Source organism: Accipiter gentilis, chromosome 20 (assembly GCF_929443795.1).
Source record: "Accipiter gentilis chromosome 20, bAccGen1.1, whole genome shotgun sequence".
Classification (NCBI taxonomy): domain Eukaryota; kingdom Metazoa; phylum Chordata; class Aves; order Accipitriformes; family Accipitridae; genus Astur; species Astur gentilis.
In genome coordinates this window covers 13,170,223-13,188,737 of record NC_064899.1, presented here as the reverse complement: position 1 = coordinate 13,188,737, position 18,515 = coordinate 13,170,223, and the positions used below count along the sequence as shown (strand labels likewise).

The 18,515-nt window shown below is 39.4% G+C and overlaps 1 protein-coding gene across 1 annotated transcript in view; it reads right to left on the bottom strand.

Moving 5' to 3' along the window:
- Window positions 1-668: 668 nt before the first annotated feature.
- MYLK4 (myosin light chain kinase family member 4) overlaps window positions 669-18,515 on the bottom strand; it is a 58,088-nt gene continuing 40,241 nt past the window's right edge. Inside the window, exons 2-14 of the mRNA XM_049823757.1 lie at window positions 18,328-18,394; window positions 17,417-17,825; window positions 16,570-16,589; window positions 13,672-13,777; window positions 12,736-12,829; window positions 11,499-11,608; window positions 10,238-10,379; window positions 7,766-7,836; window positions 6,907-7,035; window positions 6,234-6,386; window positions 5,808-5,880; window positions 4,138-4,213; window positions 669-1,851 (exon numbers count right to left, since the gene is read on the bottom strand). Coding sequence (XP_049679714.1) covers window positions 4,166-4,213; window positions 5,808-5,880; window positions 6,234-6,386; window positions 6,907-7,035; window positions 7,766-7,836; window positions 10,238-10,379; window positions 11,499-11,608; window positions 12,736-12,829; window positions 13,672-13,777; window positions 16,570-16,589; window positions 17,417-17,825; window positions 18,328-18,394 — 1,422 coding nt within the window. The 3' untranslated portion in view covers window positions 669-1,851; window positions 4,138-4,165. The remainder of the gene's footprint in view (window positions 1,852-4,137; window positions 4,214-5,807; window positions 5,881-6,233; window positions 6,387-6,906; window positions 7,036-7,765; window positions 7,837-10,237; window positions 10,380-11,498; window positions 11,609-12,735; window positions 12,830-13,671; window positions 13,778-16,569; window positions 16,590-17,416; window positions 17,826-18,327; window positions 18,395-18,515) is intronic.

Sequence of the window (18,515 nt, the reverse complement as noted above, 5' to 3'; positions counted from 1 at the left end):
GCGGTCAGAACAGGCGTGGGAACTCCAGCCCTAACAGAAAGGTAGCTTTTTTATTTATTTTGCACAGGCAAACATAAATTGTGACTAAAAGTAAGCAGCTCAGTTTCTATCTAAAAGTCATATGCTCGTTTGCTTGCTTTGAGACTGCTTAGTCTTTTCCCAAAGAAACTTCCGTTCCTGCTAGTCAAAGTTTACTTAGTTAAGACTACAGGTAAGGATTTGAAGGTGGCAGTGCTCTACATGGTATCAGAATTACATGGTGAGTCATTGTGTGATAGTAGTAATGGGTCGCATTTATTTGCAACAACTAGTAGAACACATCAGTATTTCTTAGATTTCACAGCTGTAAGAAGACCTATACATTTACAGAATCAGTCTTAAGTGATCTACTACAATGGCTTTAAAACACTGGATCAAAGTGGCTGTAGAGAATGTCATGGCCATGCTGTCCCTTTAACAGGACCCTTTTATTTCAATATGAATGCTATCCAGAAAGGACAAAGGTATGAAAAACAATTCATTGGGTGGTGATTAATAATACTGTTTTGTCTTTATGTTGATCCCCTTTAAAAAAAAAGACATAATTTAAATATAAATATGTATGAAATGTATAGATAAATATATAGAGATAGCTATGTTAATATGTAGTTTGATCAGAACTGGATTAATTAAAGAAAATCTAAAGGCACCACAATATGTCAGCATCATTGAATAAAATACTCACTATACTTTGCATTTATGTAGTTCTGAAACTAAGCAGTCAGAAAGCCATATACAGCAGTCTCATTATTTTAATCTCACAGCCTAGACAACTAAGACTTACATTCACTTAATGATGAGCCATACTCAAACAATCTCAAGTGAAGAATTCAGCTGTTCTGACTCTCAGTTTTTTATCTAATTAAGAATCAGAAAGGCTTGAGAGCAAGATGAGAAAAGAAAACTTTAGAAAAACAGAGGATTTTCATTTGGGCCTGTACCCAGAGGTTATAATGAGCAGAGGACTGACTCTCCTCTTTGCCAATGGTCTTAATCAGTCCTATTAGCATTAAACAAATTAGCTGGTATAAAATCACCCTCTGTTAAAATAACTCTGATTTATACTTGCATATTGGAGAACAGAGTCTCCGTGGGTACAAATGAATAGTGCCTTGTTCTCTTTCTTGTTTAATTAATCAAAGTGTATTTAAAGTGAACAGTAATTCATCAGGCTAAAAAATCCTAAAATGTATCATATCACGGTTGCAGCAAATTCACCTACGTGCAAGGAAAGCCTCATTTCTCACTTCCACTGGAGTTACATTAACATGGCTTTAACTTTGGTTGAGCTAATCCTTAGCTCATTTTAGTGTGACAGGAAAAACAAACTTTAAATCTTCTACATAACCCAGCTTTAAATTGGCTGCAATTTTTTTTGTTTTTTAATTATTTGACTCCAGTGTCACATCAATCTTGGCTACAGATATAACACAGTGACAGACTGCCTTCTGGGCTGGGATGAGAAACAGTCAATTTAACCTGATGATTTGAACCTTAAGGAGACTTTGATAAGTAAATGAGGTTGTAAGACAAGATAGAGAAAAGTTCATTATGAATCCAAGCTAATGTAGCCCTCATAGACATGGAGAACATGGTGCTCCAGAAGAAACACCTTCCTGCAACCTGGAGAAATATTTTCCTTCTTTCCACAGCTGAATAGAGAAGAAGCAGCTCAGCAATGCTGGGACTTGTCCTGCAGCTAAATTGCTGTTGGTCCATTTAGTAGAAGTCTCGGTCACAGCAGGGGGGTAAAGCACCAAGACTGCTGATATTTTCAAATCTCTTAGCAGCAGTAACCACACAGCAGCTTTTCTGCAAAATAAACAAAACAAGAATCCAGTTACTTCAGCAGTATACTTTTTTATTTGGTTAAGCGTTCTAGGACAACCACATGGTGGTTTCTTCGTGCATAAGGAAAAGAAAGCAGCACTGAAGCTTCTTGCTTACAAAAGGTTCTTGCAGCCACCTTATTTGTGAGATGTTTTATACAATATTAAAAAGACAAGGACTCTTTGTTAAGTGGAGAAGTGGTCCTGGAGGTCTCTCTTGAAATGTAGCTACTCTGCTTTTTTGCCTCTCTTGTCACAGATCACAGCATGAAAAGGCACGCTGCAAACCTCTCCATTTATTTGTGTTACCACTGCAAGCATTTATAATGCCAGGTCTAAATCAACTGGCAATTGAGTGTATTATTTTGGGTTAAATGTGGTAACCATACTACTTGCCTGATAAAAATAGCTAAAGGGATTCTTTAAAAACAAAGCATTGCTATGACTTTAGATCCACTCATTAAGTAAACTCAAATAAACTCAAAAAGAAAAACACACGCAGAGGAAATAACACTGCAAAAGCCAAAACCAGGTTTTCCTGCAAGTTAGATCATGGGTAGGTTACTATGTTACAAAGCTATAAAAAGTTTATTTAAAAATAATTTTGACTGCTGTTGGACAGTCAATTTATCTCAAAGTTGATTTTGGTTGTAATAGAAAATTGTGTAATACAGTGCTGCCTGCATGAGAGAGGGAGAATTTTCACCATTTGGTTGCTGTGCAGTTAGTAGCTTGAAATGGGAAATAACAGATAAAAACACTACTCCTGTAACAGGTTAGGAAAACCTGTTTAGAAAACTATTACATAGAAGCACACAGGTGAGTGGACCAAAGCTTCACATAACCTGTCCCAGCACCAGTGAAGTGGGGATGAATGCTAAGGATCACGAAAAGGTATTCCTTCCCACTGGATTCCCATTACAGAAGTTGATGCTCAGACATTACCATATCAGGAAGTTATGTGGCTTCAGAGAGCAAGTACAATATAATAATGGTACCTCAGCCCTCACTGACCTCCAGTGTACCATGGGAAGGCAGCTTCAAGTCACCGAGATAGCTCATTTAAAGATCATTAACTTCTGTGTTATGACACTACACTGTATAAAATCTGTTCTAATCTTAGTCAAAACAGAACAAAAATTTCAACCTCTCACAATACTCTCTTTTTCACATGTTTCTGGACAAAACCTGTTGCAAAGAAAACCCAGTACATCACTTGCCCTACCAAGCAGATGATAGATTATGGCAGCATTAAAAACTTGCTTGCAGTGAAAAGTGGACTACTTTTATGTTGGCATCTTGGTTGTTACTCATGACGCACAACTAAAAGGAAGTGGTTTTACAGTGTGTGTGTTCTCAGCCTCATTCACATCTTGACCCTCCACTGAGTTTCACCCAGAGAAGCCCCCAGAACCTTTGAGTGGTTCCCATGATCCTTCAACAGAGGCACCAACTTCTGTGGTAATTGGCAAAAGTGGCTGTGGGAACTGGTGTACTGGTTTATGGAGATAGTGTACCGCCTGAGGTAGCCTGATTTCAAAGAGGCTGAGTGAGTGTGCTTTGGTCAAAGACAAGAGACAGGACATGAGAGCAGACGTGAGTTTCCCTCATCCCCAGGGAAGGCAACCCAGCCAGCCTGAGAACCACTAATGAAGTGTTTGTTAACGAAAGGGCAAAGACAGGGAGCCAGAAAAAAAGGACAGAGAGAGATGCTCTGTCAAAATTGTTTGGGATGCTCCAGGCTCAAAGGGCAGAAAAGTGCCCTGTCAGAACTGAGTCCTCAAAAGTGTGGAGCAACAACCTCTTTTAGGGGACACCTTGCTTTCATTTCGCTACAGTTAGTGGAACTGCCCTGAGGGTCTGGCCCGTGCCTCTGCTAAAAAGTAATTACTTTCCATATTTCTACCCTTTTTAAACCATACTCCTAACCACAGCATGAAAACCTGAAAGCTTTCAACACTGAAAAATTATTGGGTGAAATTCTGTCCCATGAGAGCCAGTGGGAGCATAACCATTCCCTCTAAAATGGCCAGGGTTTGCACATATGGCTTCATATATATGATTTTTTTTGCACATTGCTGTGACTTGGTATAAGTGATAGGGCCAGTTTACATTTTGAATGCTTTCCAGACGACAGCAGGGATGGTGGTGGGGAATACAGTTTGGTCTGTGCACTTTGGACTATGCAAGGTTTTTGGCCGCCCACTGACCTCTTCTGCAGGGGCTACAGTATTTACGCCTGAAGAAACACTTGGGACCTGAAACAAACCTTCTGTTTGGCAGCTCTTTCAGAAAGGTTATTGAGCCGGGGGTGCTTGGGACACACAGTCAGCTTTAGTCTTCTTCTAGGGGAAAAGAAAAACAAAAAAAAAAAAGAAAGAAAGATACCATTATTGGAGCATTAATTGAAGATCAATCACATCTTACCTGTAGTTAAGGTAATGGTAGAGCACTGCAACATCAGCATGTTTAGTGAAGCTATTTTGCAAAGCACAAGAAGTATGAACAAAAAACACTGGGAGAGGAGCTACAAAGGATGACGTGAGTTGTAAGGTTTCTATGAGGGCAGGGTTTCCCCAGAAGAAAATTGGTGTAGGAAGCAGCATAGCAGGTAAGCAGCCTGTGTTCTTGCAGCATTTGGAAAAGACAGTCTGTTCCCCAGGTTGAAGGACTCAGAGTGTCACTGGAGCCCAACTAAAGGGGTCAAATTGTATCCTATGAAACCCTCTGAAGAGATACTTAACCATGACAAACTCTATTTTTACTGTGTATGCACACTTATAAATCTTCTCATTATCTCATAGGCATTGCTGTTCTGGGAGATTATAATGAAAACTACATTTCAATGAAAATTGTAATAATTTATTTAATTGTTATTATTTCCCATTTTATACTACTTCTTGTTATCCTTAGTCTGTATAACAGGAATATCTTGCAAGGACAAAGCTCTCAGGACACTACTCAGTCCATCCTGCACAAAACCCACACCACCTCATCAGCAGAGCTACTACTGCTTTATTATCACCATAATCTTTGCTCTTATTTTAATAAGATTATTTTCTTAATTATTAATATGGTCCCTTAATTCTTAACAATGGATGTATTTCGAAAGGCACCTTGACATATACATCCTAGGCAATACAGCAGTCATTTTATTTAACCCAGATGTGTTTTGCCTGCAAAGGAGGAAGTGAATATTGCACTTCAAATGCTGTAAAAATTCTGAAACCTGCTTAAAATTATCCCCTTCATGAACCACAGAGTGGACTGACTTAGAATCAGCCAACAGCATGCTCATCAACAGTGTGAATCTCCCAAACTCACTGACTACTTAACTGAGGAATAATCAGATTTAAAATCTTGTTGATCCTCCAGCTCAGCCCAACTCAATTGTTCATGTGAACAAACTGCTCCTTTTGTGTTGGCCACAATGCTGGCTACCCTTGAAGGGCAAGAAGGTGCTTAAGTACAAAGATACGCACTGGGTGAGGTTCCAAGCTCTGTTGGGAAAAGTATCCTTGGGAAGAGGTAGGATGAAATCTAACAACACTCATGAGGGACTTCAGGAGAGCCCGAAAGGGTTTTCAAAGCAGGAAGCACAATCATCCCCAGCTGGAAAACTCTTTTCATATGGTAAATCACTGCTCATTTTGTAAATGGTCTCATTTTGCTAAGAAATGGATCCACTCAGCAACACACAGCAATTGCATGATCTTATATTTCTTCCCAGATGTGCAAGAACCGATGAGCAAGTGTGAGCATGCAAATTATAACAGCTAAAAAAAAGCAAGGGGACACATGTGGCTCACAGTGGCATGAAATGCAGCAGCAAGGAAGACTCAAAAACAGTTAAGAAAAATGTCAAAGCAAATAGTGATGTGGCAACACAAGAAGGCAACAGCAGATCTACAATGCACAAGAATATTTAAATTTAGGGACCTGGAGTCTGCAGTGGAGCTTGTGGTCTGATAACCATGGGTGTTTTAAGGCAGCAGTTGCACTTATTCTCCAGCTAAAGGAAAACCAGAATGTCATTAAGTGTTTTTCCCAGAATCTTACAATTCAACAATTATGTTCTACAGGTCATGTGTTCTGCCATCATGCAATGCGGTCATTTCAGGACTCTATGCCAGATGGCAGCTAATCCTTGAAGTAAGTTTTGCTTCACAGCAAAAATGCATTCAGGTAACTTCAGAGCATTTTACGGACACAATGAACAACACCAGTGAAGTGGCATTATAATATTCTATGTGGACATAAGAAACTTAGATAAATCATGACAGTTCTGCAATGGAGCAGCACAACTGACACAACTGTGACATGGTGGCATGGAACACACATTTTAAAGATACATGGATTATATACCATTTTTCCTTGATGAGAAGCTTTGAGATGAAATCTTTGGCTTGATCAGAAACATCTCGAAATTCCTCATCTTCAAAATCCCAGCTACAGGACAGGATATTGTTGAGGGTCTCATTGTCATCATCACCCAAAAAAGGGGACAATCCACTGAGGCTAAAGTAAAAAGAAATGTGTTCAATCCTCCTGACATTTCCACTTCCTGTACATGATCTCCAATGTGCCACCTGTGATTGTTCTGTCACTCCTGGCATATTGCAACAAGTTATTGTCTAAGAAAGTCTCCAAACCATTCCCATTCTCTCCTCTATTTACATGTTTACATAATCACCCTTCTTCTCTAAACAAACCAAGCATTACTGTCTTTCATGGTAAGTAATATTTTCATGTTTCTGACCACTCTTGCACATACCTACAGGGAACTCATCAAGTCATCTACATTATTCTGCAAGTGTGATGCTCAAACACTGATGAGAGATGTGCAATGAAACAAAGAAGAAAAGTTCATGGTGATTAGAAAATTGGAGAGATTACTGAATACAGAATTTGGAAAGAAGCCTACATTTTCTATTGTGGGTACAGGTTTTGTCAATCTTCCAGCATAACAACAAATTTGGATGACTGACACAGTTCAACCTAGAAACAGCTTACGAAGCAGATACTGAATCCTACTTACAGCATATAAGCGATGACTCCTACACTCCACATGTCTGTAGGAAATGAGACAAACTCATAATTCACAACTTCAGGAGCAAGAAATTCTGGAGTCCCAAAGTTAACTCGAAGTTTTTCCCTGGGTTTATATCTAGGAAATGGAAACATTAACAAAGGACATCAATTATAGCTCTAATTAAAGTTGCATCATAAGTTGCCTAGCACTTAGAGGGATTTCAGAAGCATACAGGAAATTCAGTAGGAAAACAAGGACAGAGGTACAAAGTAAAAATAAATATACCCATATATAGAATGAAAAATATTTGCAAGCTTTATCATGCTTTCGGGCAAAACTCAACTGCTTTACAAAGGAATAAATTCAGATCTCAAGGACTCCTCAGAGCAGCTGTTATCATCCTTTTGGGACTTCTCTATATCATAGGCATGGAATTTTTAACCAGTAAATCCTTCACTGAGGTTATTGTACCTAATTAAACTAGAAAGTCATATAGCATGGGATATATTGTAACAGTCCTTGATGGTCTCTTACACTCTCTCTTGAAGAATCTCCAGAGACAAAAGACCAGACAAGATGTACCACTGGTTTTGTCCATTTTAGCTGTTCCCAGATACTTATGTGCATGCTTAATCAGAATCAGCCCTCTTTTAAGCTTCTACTTGAAAAAGGGCTTCAGAAGAAATCTTTTTTACTCAGCTCCAAACTTTCCATCTTAAAAGATATCCCTGGTTAAAAGAGACACATTAAATTTGTCCTAAGAACAGTAGGAGACCATTACGTATTAAGTATGTCATCAAATATGTAATACTTTTTTTCATTGTTTCCTAATCCATTTATGATTAGCAAGAACACATGCATGTACCTTCTTGCCAATCCAAAATCAATAATTTTTATTTGATATGCTGCTCGGTTCACACACAGGATATTCTCAGGCTGCCAAAAGAAACCAAAAAACACTTTAATGAGAAACAAGTATGAAAAACTGGGCTTTTAGCAAACTGTAGGGAGAAAAACACTAAAAACACAGCAAACATCTCATAAGCACCTTCTGCTTCCCTCCTTGTTCAGATTTTTCTGCATGGGTACCCTCCCCCGCTACCACACAGCAGTTGGGGTTGTGTGTTCTGTGCCTTGCAACTGCTATTTCTCCTTGGCTTTTCAATTTGACATAAGGCAGCAGTTCTGATAAAGAACTCATTAGGGGGAGAGGGACAGAGAATGTAGACTTCCAAAGAGGGTTTCAGGATGCTGGCACTATGATTTTACAGACCTTAATAAGCTGACACTGATTTAAAAAAAAAAAAACAAAACCAAAAACACAACAAATTTGTTGGGCTTTGAAGTTTATCTTACAGCTTTAAGTTTCTGAGTTCACGAATGTTCTGGCAGTAACTGTCTGATTGAACACTGATATATTAAGCTAGTCACATCAACTTTATTCTTTTCTCAGAGATTTTAGCAAAAGGTAGGATTCACAGGTTAAATCCTTCTGGATTTTCACAGGGCCAAATGCTGTTCTTCATTTCCCTGGCAGAAATCCATTAACTTCCTAGAATTACTCCAAATTCATACAGAAGGGACTGAGAACAGAATTTGGCCAATTGTCTTTGAAATGTAAATACCTAAAATACAGTCTCATATTCACTGCCAGCAGTTTTATAGCTACTCTGTCTTGTTGCTCACTGAGTCCTCTTTGAAACAAAACAGCCCTCAACACTTAAAACATTAGTTAACCTTTGTCAACATTACTAATTCATTTTACATGTAGGATTTTAAAACACCATAGGACTTTTAAACACCATATGTCCATAGTTTCTGAGGTCCTGGATGATTATGGTCAGATTGATTTTCTTTCAATTTCAAGCTTTCTTCCCCAAAGTCATTTGTTACTGACAGCAATCTATGAACAAGCAAAACAGAAGGGAGAAGCCATAGCTGGCAAGCACATGAAAAGAGGTCTCTGGGAAGAATTTCTTGGACTGTATGTGCATCTTTTTGTCAGCAGTGTGACCTCATATTAAAACTGTGTCATCTCCAAGAACATAATTAATGTGTCCCAGAGAACCATGTGAACTTGTGCTTGACAGGTTTCTAGGTAACTGGATGTTTATAAAGAAAGAGAAAAGTGAGTCTGGTCATTGATTAGCAACTGAAGCAGGTCCCAACAAGCATCTGCTCATTTGCTTAACCACTGCAATAATATATATGCTACCAACATTAAAGATGTACTATATTAACTCAGTTATTACAAGCCAAAAACAGCAGCCGTAATAAAAATCTCACCAAAGAGAAAACCGTCTTCTGCACTGTTTCTTTTTGCTTTGTTGCAAAGCTCAGGGATCACTAGGAAGCTTTATAGCCAGTCATAAAACTAAAGACATCATCCCGTTTTATTCCTGCACTAAACAGAGGTAAGAAACAAGTCTATTATTTGATAAAAACTTGGGTTAAGGGAGAAAGAGCCAGCTCAAATGTACAGTCCAATGAAAAATATCTTTACAACAAATGTTTTCTAAGGGGTGACAGTTAACCATTAGAAGTCAACTAGAGAAAGAATGTGCAATTGGTGGATTTGTTTTTAAAAAGAAGTGAGGAGACTTTTTGTGTATATAGTTGAATAGTTCAGACAACTAACCAAGTACATGGCAGAGAATCTGCCACCCTTCCCTGGGCTTCCAGCTGCACTAGCAGCTATTGCCTAACCCAGCATAGATGTACTGTATTTGTTACATCAGGCACTGACTATTTTCATTTCTTTCATTTTAGCAAGTACATTTTAATGTATTTTCCCTTAAGCTGGCTATCTATTGATGCCTTTTTATGACCACAACAGTGTAGTGTAGTCCTCAGAAAGATGTGAAGGGTTTTCACTGATCCTGAATGACCCTTGAATTTAGTTCCACTCACTCATGCCTTGGTTTCTGCATGGTAGAAAATAGGGATAATTGCTACGCCATGGTTGATGTGTAAAACAGAGAACTTGTGCAGTTGAATTAAATAATATTTGCACAGTATCTTGAGATCCAAATATCAAAATTGAAAATAGCAAGATATTTGTAGTCAGCTGCTGGCTTTCTGTAAAATCAGTCTGTGGAAAATTCAAGCACTATGAGGCTTGATGATATATGACCACAATTCTCATCTAATTTACTTAGTCCTGTAGTAATTTAACTGATCTCAATGTGGTTAAAGTAAATACACATTGGTCTAAGGAAAGCAGAAGAAGGCCCTTTGTTGTTTCTGCCATGGGAATCTGCTAAGCTGTGTGGCCTACCATTAAAAATAAGAATTTCCACAGCTGTCATTGCACAAAACATACATCTCAATTCTCTACCTTGAGATCCAAATGAAGAATGTACATTTGGTGCATGTACTGAATTCCCTCGCAGATCTGTTTTATGAACAAGATGGTATCCATCTCTGTCAAATTGCAGTTTTCATCAATAATTCGGTCAAATAACTCTCCTCCTTCCACACTGATGAGAGAAAGACAATTAAGTGATGACCAAATCCAAATCTAATCCCATGCAGTTAGAGTAATACAGAATTTATGCTACTGACTATTTTAATCATTCACAGTCAAGTTCAGTAAGGTGGATCTACAATATGAGCTTGTACTCTGATTTGAACTTTCCAAGAACTGGGTTCTGATACATACTGACCTGAACTTCTTCTAGGTCTGAGAATCCAGTCTCCCATCCATTGATAACTACGAAAGTCCTGAAATTTGAACCTTATGCTGTCTTGGGTCATCATTTTGTACTAATGAAATTAATGAAGTCACATGGAAAACCAAGACCACATGCTGGAGAAACTGCATTTAAACTGCAGTCCCCTCCATCAGAGTTTAAGAGGGACATGATCCAAAATTTCAATGTAAAACTATATGAAGTCAACTAAAATGACTTTTTAATTTCTTGTCACTTTTCAGAATGCCTCCAGCTTACCCATTCATAGCTACACAGATATTTACCTTTTGTGATATGCTAATCATGTAGACCAAATTCAGAGGACTATCTGAGAATGTCCAGAATAGCCAAACTCATGTAACTTTGAATGTTCTGCCATGCCTTTCAATGTTTTAGTTACACCCTTTTTGGCTTCCTTAAGACAACATCTGCTTAACTGGACTTTAAGGCAGCTATTTTGTGCTAATTAGCCCAATAACCCAGCATAAAAAATGGGTTTATCCATTCAGGCACACAGTATAAGGATTAGGCACAACAGCTACAGCTGGCTACTCTTCAGTGTAAGATGTGTTCTTGTTTGCCTCACAGAACTGGACATATTCTGAGAGGTTTGTTTCTTAGCTGACACAACATTTGAAATTAAAGACAAGATACATAACACAGCTCTATCTTAAAATGGAGCAGTGGCTTTACAGCACCAGGAGTGTGGCACTTCACTTGAAAAATTGCATAAATGGCTGCATGGGAAAACTTTTCTCTTAAATTCCATTTTTTTTTGTTCCTGAGAACATCTTTCATCTATTCTTTCCACCTGTAAGAAGCTCTAATTTCAGAAGAAAGTAAGAAGGAAATGGACAATTCTAGCAAAAGTGGTAAAGAGAAAGGGAAAGAAAAGAACACACTTACTATTCCATGACTAGTACAATGTCATTTTTTGATTCAAAGGCATCGTATAGCTGGATGAGGTTCACGTGATTCAGCTGGTTCATGACATTGATTTCATTCTTTACTTCATCCTGTAGAGTCATGAGTATAGTTACAGAAGCCTTTTCTCTAAGAAAGCTACGTGAAACAGGACATAGTTTGAACCAGACATCTACATTATCTTCATGTTTTCACTCATGGCAACCAAACACAGGGTTTTCCTATGATTGCTCCTGCAGTGGTAGATGACAAGACTATAGGAGCTACTAGACTGAACTCCAAGCTTGAGTGGGGGACTGCTTCAGTAATAAGCTATTTGGGGGGAAAGGGAAGGGGAGAGCCCACATGGACAAATGGTGGGTTCACAGGGATGTAAAGAAAAGAGAGAAGCAGAATAGGACTTGGTTCAACCAGCTGTAGGTATACAAAATCATGCTGTATAAGAAAAGTCCAGGACAGTCATCAAAACCTCCCTTTGCAGTCAAGGGAGAGAGACTGATACCTCCATTCAGCCCAACTATTTTAGACATACAGTTTAGGATGGGCTGAATCATTCTCTGGTGGTGCCAATCTTTCTCCATTGACTATAAGGGGATTCTTGGTAATCAGTTTGGCCACAGCTATACCTTAGCAACCCCAGTTAGCTGAGACAAATCCCACCCTTGAATGCCATTAATGTCACACAAAGGATGCTATGCATGTCTTTCCTGTGAAAGCAAGCCCCAGATGGCCGTGAAGTTTGCAAAACATGCCAGACTAATTGTTCTCGTCTGTATTTGTGTTGACGTCAGAAGCCCAGATCTTGTCTGTTATCAGCACCCCTCACAGTGACACCAAGTCATTGCAGCAAAGGCTACAGTGTGCTTGGGAGGGAATACACTATGTCACAGGCCTGACAAATGTTTTTACCATTAAAGAAAACACTAATAGAAGTAACAGCAGAAAGTAAAAAAGAAAAGCCAAAGAAACACTAAGAGCTAAAAAGTTGGAAAAATTAAGATTTAAAAAAAAAAAAAAAAGAGAGAAAACTCCAAAAGAAGACTTAGATGAGTTACTAGAAGTTCTGGAGGAGAAGGGAAATAGAACTAGAGCCAATGGTAATCCAGCAGGTCCTATGAGTGTGATGGCTTGTAAGCCACTTGGCCATGGTCTGTTGTGTAGCTGAAGAACAGTGTGAGATCCATTGGGCAACAAAAGACTAATATCACATCCTACTAACCTTCTGTTTAGGACCTTTCGCTTTTATAATTTTGGCTGCTAGCTTGAGACCTGTTGCTTTCTCTTCACATTTGTGCACTTGACCAAATCGCCCTCTAGGGAAAAAAAGGAGAAAAAAAAAATCATCCAGTGGTACTGGCCCTGAATGTAAACTAGGTTATAAACAACAGAAATTAACCTCTTCCTACTGGGTTCCATTTCAGTTGTCCTATTGCTACTATTTTGTTGTGTAGATTAGACTTGCTACTACTCATTTAGGCACACCAAAATCTCACACTGTTCTAGCTGATATTATCCCACTTGTATGATTCACTATACTCACCTCATAACATGCAATGACTAATCCCGGGGAAGTCAACATACTGTAAGGCTAATAACTCTTGTGCACAATCTGCCCCTCTCCACCATTCTCCTCCAAGGGAAGCTTGTGATTTCATAATGAAACAAAGCCTTACCCAAGACCATACTGACATCAAAAATGACAATATCACTCTCTCCTAAACAATGTCAGCATGAGAGATGAAGAACTACATGGCTTGTCAGATTAGCCTGCTGATCTATCTGAAAACATGCATGTGTTTTCAGGGATGGGACACACTGAAAGAAGGCTACAACATGAGTCTATGTCCTGCTGGCTGCAATGTGAGGTAAACTATTACAGCATCCTAGGAGCCCCATCATAAAGCCTGAGGGCAGCTGGCTGACCTAGAACACCACCAAATACAAGCCAAGTCTGCTGGTGCCAAACCTTAAGTCAAAATTCACTCACACAGTAAAATCAGCCTCCTGTTTTCATCCCTCTCTAAAGGACTGTTATAGAGCTTAGACTTTCATGACTTCGGCTCTAGTGAGGTATGTTGCTTCCATTCACCTCCCGGGGTGCTTGGCTGTAAATTTGTGCCTTGCTTTCCATGTTGATTGGGTTCACCTGACTTACCCTCCCAGGATTTCATTCTCGCTGACATTGTAATAACTGCTGATCCCCACCCTTTTGGCTGAGACAATCCGGTGATCAAATGGTGCTGGTGGAGTAGGACTATCATCTACAAAAGACAAAACAGACAGATAGCATATGAGTGGTCACATGCAGTGCTTGTCTATCTCGTATTTTAGTCCCTCTTTTCCCCATGTAAGCTCATTTAAGAACTGAATACACCTACTCTAAGTTTTATAGATCGGTCTTTCTCTGTTATTTAAGAAGGGTTTTATTCCAGGAGCTCTGGCTCAGAAAACAGGGTGTTGTCGAGGAGCTACACTACTAAGACAAGGACTCTGTTATTAAGTTAGCATCTTCTGCACAACAATAGCAAGAGGCAAAGTGAAGACCACTAGACTAAACCAATGTAGCCTCATGCGCACAAAGGGCCTCAGCAATTTGTTTGGAAGGAATTCAGCTTTTTCTCTCTTTTTTTTCTTCTTTTTTTTTTTCTTTTTTTTTTCCTCAGGGACTGTTAATAGGTAAGTATGTACTGTAACTCTCCAGTAGGGTAGGAAGAAAGACTGAGCTCTCCTCTACGCCCAGCTAGAAGAGGCTATTTCCCAGATTTTGCTGTTCATAGTGAAGAATCCCCTTCTCTTACTGATTGACACAATTTGTCATTCTCCACAGTGTGGTCATCCCTTTTAAAGATCACATTTAGAGCTTGTGTACATGAGGGAATTTCACCCTGGCAGGCAGCACCTGGGATTTCCAGTATGGCTCAGGACCCGGTGTGGTAGGACACATGGTAACTGTCACATGCTGCTCTGAAGAATAGCTGTCCTTAAAAAAAGATGGCAGATAAAAGGTAAAGAGGGGCACAGAGAAGGGATGGGTTTCCAACATCACACCTCAGCAGCTCTGGAGTTTCGGCACAAATGCAGGTCTCTGGCATTATTGTCTGGACATCCACATGCTGGAGCATTCTGCTGTCCTGATCTTAAAATCCCTGCTGGAGACCAGCCCTGCATGCCTAATTTCTCTTTGGATTTTTTGCAGGGTGTTGCGACTTCAATTTCATACCCATGTTGTTTTCCATTTGATTGATACTCCCGAGAGTGACCTTTGGCTGACCAAGGTGACAAATACTTCTTCAACTGGTTGGGAGGGCTAGAGCCTCAGCGTTTCAACATGATCTTTCTGGTTTGGAATGCCGGCTCCCTTTTGTGTGTTGAGCAATTTTAAACCCATTCATTACTCCAGTGAAAATTATTAAAAACACAAACAAAAAAAACCAACCATGACAGCATGTAGCTGGCAGGAACACTTTGGTCATTAATGTAGCAGTAGATTGTCCTTATTCACAGTGAATGTCCATTTTTCCAGGACACCAGCTGTGTACCTAGATATTTTTTTTGACAGTGTTAATAACTTACATGGTCAGGAAGTTAGTTCATGGTCAAGGAATTGTGAAAAGCTGGAGCTTCTGGAAGTTTGCCACCTACTTGGGATTCTGCAGAGTTTGAATTGCACGTCCTTAAGCATGGGCCTTTACATGTTACTGAGACCCACAAAATGCCAAGAAATCCTCTACCTTAAAGGCAGAATTTGAGTCTAAAACAAACTCCAAGGGCCCCAGCATGTAAATGACAGGAGAAAGCTCAGCTCCCAAATGTTACCAAACTTTGGGCAAGGAAGCGTTCTTTTAAAAAGGCCAAAGTGCCTCTTTAAAACTATGCCTAAGTTTTAGCCTTCAGGATTTTCCCAGTGACAGGCCCTCTGTTCTTCTTTTCCTGCACACCAAAAAGGATTTCTCCCTATTCAAGAATGACTTCCCATTACAGACCAAAGATGCTCCAAGAGAGACACTCTAACCTTAATATCATCCGTAACAATCTACCAGAGCTCAGGACAGGTTATGGAGTTTAAAGTTTTAGTACACTACCTCCTGTTTCCTGCTACAAGAGCCTAGAACAAACATATAATAAATGTTTCCCTTTCCCACTCTCCCCCCGTTCCCAAAGCAAAGAAATTCATTCTGAGTCCTATGCATGCACAGGCATACAAATATATCTTCAAATCCTTCAGGCCATCCTCTCATGTGCCATTATTTCATATACAGAGATAGGCACTAAAATTCTCAAGCTGGAGGTCTAATATTAGAAATCTTTGCTTCACCCCAGTAAGCACTGCTTCAGAGTTGAGTGCCTCAGCACCATGTATCTGACTGTTCAACATCATCGGTCAGGCTTCCACACAAAAATCTGTATTTCTTTATTTTATGGACTGCAGTTGTTCTCAATTCAGATTGCAATGGTACAAATATGAGCAAGCTGGTTTTGCAGACTACATCCAGAGCATTGCAGATTCTGTGTTCTCAGCACTTCCACAGTTTTTGCCACACATGATAGAATTTCTCCCACCACTGTATACTTAGGAGTTTTAGTTCTGTTGTTAAAACAAGAGGGAAAGAGGATAGTATTAGTGGAGTAGTTGTGGCAGAAGCAAATTAGTTGTGACTAATTTCTGCCAGAATAGAAGCCTCTGAGATGGAAGCAAACAGAACTGTGTTGTTTCCCATCAGCTTAGGATGTGGCCCATGAACAACTGCTTCCCATCAGAACTACCATGCACACCTTTTCCCCCTACTAAGTGCAATTACGAAATCATTCTCTCCTACGGATGTCTGTCTCTGATCATCACTGTAATATCAGTGGAATCAAATGCTTTGCCTTTAGAAATACTTTCTGTAAGAGCTTCTTTTAGTTTTACATGTGTCATCAGCACTTTCTGCACCTATCTCGCTCTTTTTGTTGTCATCTTTGATTAGGCCTTCATCATTCACTTGATGCTTACTGCTACCACTATGCTCAAACTGGCAAGTCTGCTCAGTGACTGAGTGATAATTTCCTGTACCTTTTTCGCAGCCTTTACACCTGCAAGGACAAAACATGGCATTAGAGTAGGGTACACTTAAAGCAGAGCAAATTTAGAAACATAGATGAAAAATGTCTACACATATATTGCGTTCAAATAACATTAGGTTATTTTGCTTCATGAAGTAAAAGAAACTGTTTTAATACTCACTTTAAGAAATAAAAATGACACTTAAGTTAATTCATGACAGCAAAATGTTTCCCCATCACTGAAATCCTCGCCTGAGTTCTTCTAAATTTAACATTTGGCTATCAATCTCACCTTTAAAGCAATGGGAGAGCATTGGGATTTCACTCTGTTCATATAGAGCTTAAACTGGTTTACCTCTGAAGGGCTACATATCAATGGAGCAGACAAAGAATTACACTAAACAAATTTATCAGTTTAATTGCCTGGGCAAAGTTTCACAGTTTTGTGTTATCACTTAAGTTACTACATTTTGCAGTAACTTAATTCCCAGTTGGTACATGGCCTAATCTAACCTTACTTTGCTCATAGGTTATATGATGCTGCAGTATATAAACATTATAATGGGAGAATTCTCCTCAAAGATGAAGAATAGCCTAACATAATTCCCATGCTTCTAACCTATTTCCGAAGCAAAGAACCAAAGCACACTGCTAGTACTGTGTATGGTAGATTGTTTGCCCATCTTTTTTCAGCTTAGAGCTCAGATCAGAGAGATAAACTCATTTTACACTTTTCTATTGGGCTGGATTTTCACCAATAATTATATTAACCAGCCACTTTGACTTGAAACTTGAACTACACATTTATCTAAATCATGGGTCTCTTAAGAATGTGCAGCCTGAGCTTCAGACCTTACCTTCCCTCTGGTGCCTCTTGATCATGGCTTTGTCCTGCCTCATCTTCATTTTGGGAAGGAGCTGGTGGTTCCTCAACTTCTTTTTCACTCTTATCAGCATTTCCCTCCCCTTCATTCTTCTCCTCTTGTCTTTCATCTCCAGACACATAATGTTCCTCCTTCCTCTCCCCATCTCCTGGGGAAGCATCTTCTTGCTGCTTTTCTTTAGTGAAGGATTTCTGAACAGAGCTTCTCCTATATTTGTAACAGCTTTTGAAAGCCAAACTTTCTCCTTTCTCCTCTGGCCTTTCAGTATGAAATTTGGGAAGACCCACTTGAAGCAGAACAGAACTTTCCCTCTCGGCATTTTCCTTGTTGAGCTTATCAACTTCTTCCTGAGAGCAGGACTGGGTCTTCTGGATGGCCCCCTCTGTAAGTAAACAGATTACCAAGGAATCTGTCAGTAATTCTCTGATAGTCAGTAACAATATTAAAGTAGGGTTGCGCAGTTAGCATAACTTCTGTTGCATTTTGAACTAGGCTCTCGCTTTCCTCTCCCACTTTCAAGGTCAGTGTAAATGTCTCCTAGGCAAGAGCAGACTACTTTAAAACAGGGATAACATGGGTCACAAACTCTTTCTTTCAGACACAGCACTGGAAAATGTTTTTCTCACTCAAATTTATTGTCAGCCAAGTCGAGGTTAATAAACTCCTCATGCAAAGCACTTTTTTGAGTTTGCCATCATGCGCACAGGCATGTGAAAAGTAGGTTGATGTTGCTTGGGTAATTCTCACTCAGGCTGATGAGCACACATGTAATCCAACCAACTTCACTGGAGCTGCTCAGGAGAGTAATGGCTATTTCTGTGCAGTTGTACCCTTAGGAAGTAGAAACTTAGGAAGTAGAAACAAAAAGAAAAAAAAAATCTAACCTGTTGAATCTGGTGGCTTCTTCTCTTTTGTTCCTGTCTCATTCAAATGTGACTTTTCTTTGATAACCTGTGGGGAAGGCAATTGATGTATTAGTGTATACAGTGTTCATGTTGTATTGTCCCTCATGAAATTGCAGCCTGATTTTTTTGGTCAAATCCAATTACTCTGTGTTCTAACTCACACTTTT